Source organism: Panthera uncia, chromosome B4, assembly GCF_023721935.1.
Source record: "Panthera uncia isolate 11264 chromosome B4, Puncia_PCG_1.0, whole genome shotgun sequence".
NCBI classification, from domain to species: Eukaryota; Metazoa; Chordata; class Mammalia; order Carnivora; family Felidae; genus Panthera; species Panthera uncia.
Genome location: NC_064809.1, coordinates 73,256,314 through 73,263,126, shown reverse-complemented (window position 1 = coordinate 73,263,126; position 6,813 = coordinate 73,256,314). Strand labels below are relative to the sequence as shown.

Genomic DNA, 6,813 nt, shown 5'->3' with positions numbered 1-6,813 from the left:
TCCTGCCATTTCTCCCTCTCTACTGGATTATTACCAAGAGTTTACAAAACATCATCCAGTAGCTTTAATAATAAAACAACAACAAAAAATAAATTCTAAGACATTAAAAGGAAGAACAATAAAAGTGGACAGGGAGTTGATCTAGGGTTGGAATCCTGTAGAAAAGATTATTTCAGATTTTAGGAAATCTAGAGACTTAAGGAAGTTTATCATTTCAGAGCATAAATTTTTGAGTAGGTATGAAACTTTCTGAGTGGAGAAGAACATTAAAACACTTGAATATTTGTTAGAAGAAGAGGCTTTATCTGATTTATTTCTTACATTCTAAAGGAAATATTGAAGGCAATGAGAAACCACAGTGTTGTTTCTGAGTTCATCCTCTTCGGGCTGTCTGCTGACCCCCAGATCGAGGCTCTCCTCTTTGTACTGTTCCTTGTTATTTACCTCCTGACCCTGATGGGGAACCTGACGCTGCTGCTGGTGATTAGGGCTGATTCTTGCCTCCATACCCCCATGTACTTCTTCCTGGGACAGTTGTCCTTCCTGGATCTCTGCCACTCCTCTGTCACTGTGCCCAAGCTGTTGGAGAACCTCCTGTCTGAGAAGAAAACCATCTCAGTAGAGGGCTGCCTGGCTCAGGCCTTCTTTGTGTTTGCCACTGGGGGCACTGAATCCTGCCTACTCACTGTCATGGCCTATGACCGCTATGTTGCCATCAGCTCCCCTCTGCTCTATGGCCAGATGATGAACAGACAATTGTGTATGGGGCTGGTGTGGGGCTCATGGAGCGTGGCTTTTTTGGATTCTCTTGTCAATATCCTTGTAGCTCTCAATTTAGATTTCTGTGGGGCTCAAAATATACATCACTTCAGCTGTGAACTGCCTTCTCTCTACTCTTTGTCTTGCTGTGACGTGTCTGCAAGTTTTACTGTCCTGCTGTGCTCCAGCCTCCTGCATTTCTTTGGAAATTTCCTCCTGATATTTTTCTCCTATGTTTGCATTTTGTTCACCATCCTGAGTATCAATGCTACCACAGGCAGAAACAAGGCCTTCTCGACCTGCTCCTCCCACCTCACTGCAGTGATCTTCTTTTATGGCTCAGGATTACTCCGCTATCTCATGCCAAATTTAGGATCCACTCAAGAGTTAATCTTCTCCTTGCACTATAGTGTGGTCACTCCTATGCTGAATCCTGTCATCTACAGCCTGAAGAACAAAGAGGTGAAGGCAGCCGTGAGAAGAATTTTGAGAAAACGTGTCTAGCGTTCTAATTGATAGGCTACAAAATCAGAATGATGAGGGGAGAAATGAATAGAACCACAATAAGTAGTGCCTGAATATTAAGGAGAATTTTCTGATAATCATGATCTGCAAGATGCCTTACATTGTTTCTTTAAAATGTTTAAGAAAAGGTGGAGTTATTTTCTTGGAATGATAGTCGTTCTGTCCTATTCAGAGGAAAATAGATGAGTAAACCTCTTGTCTTACAATTTTTCTTACAAAATATTTAATTTATTACAGACAGTATGGTAGACTTTGTTATTGCCTGCTTACACTATCTTTACTATCCTACCAGTAACTAAACTCCATGTTGTTCAGTATAGTTCTAGAGAGACTGTTAATTATGGTGTCCCCAAATTCTCTTTCCTCCCCCACTCGTTATTCGCTCATTCTTCCTGAGACAGTGGCTGGTATAGGAATGAGCACATGGTCAGTGCCAGACCATCCATTCCCTTAGAAATTTTAATCTTGAGGATAGATTCAGAGAGGCAGAGGTCAGCCTTTCTCTTTGCAGCACTCTGATAGCCTATCCCAGCGTCTCTGCTGCTAAGATCACTATTGTTATCCTAGATTCTGTACTTTCAAGGAAGATTGATAAATGAATTATATTAAAAGCACGTGATTAGAGATTTGCATCATGTCAGGTACTGTGCTAAGTATTCTACATATATTATCTCACTTAAATACTCCAACAAATGCTTTGGGTAAATACTTTAGTTGTCCTTGTTCAGAAAAGAGAACGTGGACTCAGAGAGGTAAGTGATGGGGGTGGAATTTGGAATCAAATAGACTTACCCAAAGCCTGTTTTCTTTACTACCTTGACACACTGACTGCCCCTTTGGTGCTATGAGCTACCCCAGACCCAGTTCATGAATTTCCCTTTTAATGCTTTGTTATTGTTGTTTTGTTTTATTTCACTTAAGTAAGTCAGAGTTAGATTCTGTCATTTGCAAAGAAAAGATATCTATATCTATATCTATATCTATATCTATATCTATCTATATATCTATATCATCTGTCTCTATATCTATCTATCTCTATATATTGTAGTCTCTACAGCTGTGAGAGGGAGACACTGCTGGACAAGTAGTCTGCCACTCAGCCCTAATAATGCTACAGAAATGGCAGAATGTGAGAGAGTCAATGGCAAAGCAAATGCTGCACTGTGCCTATGATAAACTCTAAAAAGAAACCAATAGATTTTCAGCAAAAGCCCCTTGGATCATGAAATACAATTGGAGGATTACTGAGAAGGAGATTTGGGAGATTAAAGTTATCAAGGTCAAAAATCATTATTTCTTTCTGAAATTACCTTTTAATTTTTTTTAATGTTTGTTTATTTTTGAGAGAGGGAGAGACAGAGTGCGAGTGGGGGAGGGGCAGAGAGAGAGGGAGAAACAGAATCTGAAGCAGGCTCCAGGCTCTGAACTGTCAGCACAGAGCCCGATGCAGGGTGTGAACTCACGAACCGGGAGATCATGACCTGAGCTGAAGTCAGATGATTAACTGACTGAGCCACCCAGACGACCCTGAAATTACCCTTTAGATTTTACTTACTTACTTTACTTACTTACCCTTCACTTTGTACTGCCCAGTAGCAGAAGATATAAACTTAAAGAGATCAAGGGCAATCTTGATCTCTGCCAATCTTCACTACTTTTTCAAGAATATAAAATAGTTTCAAACATGTATGTTTCACAGTAAATGTATTTTGATTGTGTAAATTATAGGCAAAGAAACTGAGAAAATATATAGGGTGAGTTCTCACCAGAAGGACTCTACTGCCAAAGCAGTTTGAAATAATCATGCGTAGAATAGTCTACCATGTGAATGCCAATCTCTTCCTTCCTGGTGAGCCTAGTTCTGGTCCATGAATTTGCAGTGTGGCCATGGCTGGGCATGGTGGTCATGCAAAGGTTCAACATTTTCATTCACAGAGGCTATTCTGCAGTTACCATTGATGAAACTCATTATTTTTTTTTTGTTTAGAAATATTTTAAATTATAGAGTGGGAGAGGGAAGTGGGAGTGAGAGACAGAGAGAGAGAGAGAGAGAGAGAGAGAGAGAGAGGGAGGGAGGGAGAATCCTAAACAGGCTCCATGCCCAGTGTGGAGCCCTATGCAGGGCTTGATCCCACAACTCTGGGATCATGTCCTGATCTGAAATCAAGAGTCAGATGGTCAACCAACTGAGCCACCCAGGCATCCCAAAACTTATTTTCATAAAGGTGACACACACAAATTATGTTAGATATAGTACCAGATATTTTTCCATTATTTGTTTCTATTATGAATTAAAAATTCAATTACATTTACTACTTGGTTATTTCTAGTACATAGGAAAGTTGTGATATTTTGTATACTAATCTTATATCTGTTAACTTTGTCGAACTATCTTCCTATTTCTAATGGCTTATTTATAAATACTATTGGATTTTAAAATTACATTTTAATTTCATCTTGAATAAAAGCAAATAATTTTCTTTTTCTGTTTCTAATTTTTATGTATCTCATTTTTATTTTTTATGTTTATTATTTTTAAATTAAAAAAGTTATTTTAGTATATTGACACACAGTATTACATTAGTTTCAGGTGTACAACACAGAGGTGATTCAGCTTCTCTATGTGTTATGCTATGCTCACTACAGTGTAGCTGTCATCTGTCACCATACAACGTTTTTACAATATCATTGACATATTCCCTATGCTGTGCCTTTTATTCCCATGACTTTTTCCTTCCAAAACTGGAATCTCATATATTCCTCTCCCTTTCACCCATTTTGCCCATCCCCTGACCCCCCTCCCCTCTGGCAACTATCAGTTTCTTCTGTGTATTTATTAAGTCTGATTCTTCTTTTTTGTTTGTTTCTTCATTTGTTTGTTTTTTTTAGTTTATGCATATGAGTGAATCTGGTATTTGTTTTTCTCAGTCTGGCCAATTTCACTTAGCATAATACTCTCTGAATCCATCCACATTGTCCCAAATGGCATGATCTCATCCTTTTATGGCTGCGTAGTATTCGTGTGTGTGTGTGTGTGTGTGTGTGTGTGTGTGTCTGTCTGTTGATGGACACTTAGGTTGCTTCCATATCTTGACTATTATAAATAATGCTGCAATAAACATAGGAATACATATATCTTTTTGAATTAGTGTTTTCATTTTCTTTGGATAGATACCCAGTAGTGAAATTATTGGGTCATATAGTATTCCTATTTTTTTTAATGTTTGTTTATTTTTGAGAGAGAGGGAGCATGAGCACAGGAGGGGCAGAGAGAGAGAGAGAGGGGACAGAGGATCCGAAATGGGCCCTGTGCTGACAGCAGTGAGCCCTATGTGGGGCTCAAACCAATGAACTGTGAGATTGTGACCTGAGCCAAAGTCTGATGCTCAATTGGCTGAGCCATCCAGCCACACCTGTTTTTAATTTTTTTGAGGAAACTCCATCCTATTTTCCACAGTGGCTGTACAAGTTTATATTCCCACCAACAGTGGAAGAGAGTTCCTTTTTTCCCACATCCTTGCCAACACTTGTTATTTCTTGTGTTTTTTATTTTAACCATTCTGACAGGTTTAAGGTGGTATCTCATTGTGGTTTTGATTTGCATTTCCCTGATGATTAGTGATGTTGAGTATCTTTTCATGTGTTTGTTGGCCATCTGAATGTCTTCTTTGGAAAAATGTCTATTCAGGTCCTCTGCCCATTTTTAATTGGATTATTTATTTGGTGCTGAGTTGTACGTTTTTCATTTTTAAAGTTAATCCATGGGCCAGAACCTCTGGTACAAACATCTTTTTATTGGGATCAGTGAAAAAACTTATGTTTCAACATTAAGGATGATGTTTGTTCTGTTATTGATCAATATATCTTACATTATAAGATATATAATACACTTATAAGTGAATTCACTTATAATAATTCTCTCTTAACTACATTTTACTAAGAATTGGTGTAAAATTTTATCAAATGCTTTTTCTGTTTCCATTGAAGACTGGGACCCTTTCTCTTTTGTTTACTAATGTATAGTATCTGTCACATAATAGGCATGCAATAAATACATGTTGAATAAAAATAAGTTTATTGAAATAGTCATATAGTTTTATTTTATTTTTTGTTTTTATTTAAATTCTAGTTAGTTTACATACAGTGTAATATTATTTTCAGTTGTACAATTTAGTGATTCAACACTTACATACAACACTTGGTCCTTATCACAACAAGTGCACTCCTTAATCCCTATCACCTGTTTCACCTATCCCTGTGCCCCCCACCCTTCTGGTAACCATCAGTTTGTTCTCTATAGTTGAGAGTCTATTTCTTGGTTTGCCTCTTTCTCTTTTTTTTTCTTTGCTCATTTGTTTTGTTTCCACATATGTGTGAAATCATATGGTATTTGTTTTTCTTTGGATTAGCTTATTTTGCTTAGCATTATACTCTCTGGCTCCATCCATGTTGTTGCAAATGGCAAGATTTCATTCTTTTTTATGGTTGACTAATATTCCATTGTATGTTTATATACCACATCTTCTTTATCCATTCATCTGTTGATAGACCCTTGGGCTTCTTGCATAGTTTGGCTATTATAAATAATGCTTCAATAAACATAGGGGTGCATGTATCCCTTTGAATTAGTGTTTTTGTATTTTTTGGGTAAATACCTAGTAGTGTTATTACTGGATCACAGGGGATGTCTACTCTCGCTACTAATATTCAACATAGTACTGGAAGTCCTAGCCACAGCATTCAGACAACAAAAAGCAATAAAAGGCATCCAAATTGGCAAAGAAGAAGCAAAACTTTCACTATTTGCAAATGATGTGATACTCTACATAGAAAGCCCAAAAGACTCCACCAAAAAATTGCTAGAACTAATACACGAATTCAGTAAAGTTGCAGAATACAAAATCCAGTGTACAGGTATCTGTTGCATTTCTATACACCCATAATGAAGCAGAGAAAGAAAAATCAAGGAATAAATCCCATTTATAATTGCACCAAAACTCATAAGCTATTTGGAATAAACCTAACCAAAGAAGTAAAAGACCTATACTCTGATAATATTGATGAAAGAAATTGAAGATGACCCAGATAAATGGAAAAACATTCATGCTCAGGGATTGGAAGAACATATATTGTTAAAATGTCTATATTACCCAAAGCAATCTACACATTTAATGCAATCCCTATCAAAATACGAACAACATTTGTCACAGAGCTGGAACAAACAATCCTAAAATTTATATGGTTTTATTATTTTTTTTAATGCTAAATTGTATCAGTAGGTGTTCTGGTATTGAAGAATCGTTGCATTCCTCAAATCACCCTATTTAGGTGGAGTAGTAAAGACTGAATGAACTTTTGCCAATATTTAACTTAGGAATTTCCCATTTATGTTCATAAATCAGATAGTATGATTTTTTTCTTACATTCACCTGGTGTTGTCTTTTCATCAGCTTTCCTGAGATTATGTTTCACAAATCACAAAGATCACCTATTCAAAGCATACAGTTCAGGTCATGGTAGTGGGGCATG

The 6,813-nt window shown here is 37.0% G+C and overlaps 1 protein-coding gene across 1 annotated transcript; it reads left to right on the top strand.

Moving 5' to 3' along the window:
* The first annotated feature begins 345 nt into the window (after window positions 1–345).
* On the top strand, window positions 346–1,263 carry LOC125920212 (olfactory receptor 8S1-like). The gene has a single exon (XM_049627263.1). It carries the CDS (start codon window positions 346–348, stop codon window positions 1,261–1,263), a length of 918 nt encoding a protein of 305 aa, XP_049483220.1.
* The last annotated feature ends 5,550 nt before the right edge of the window (window positions 1,264–6,813 follow it).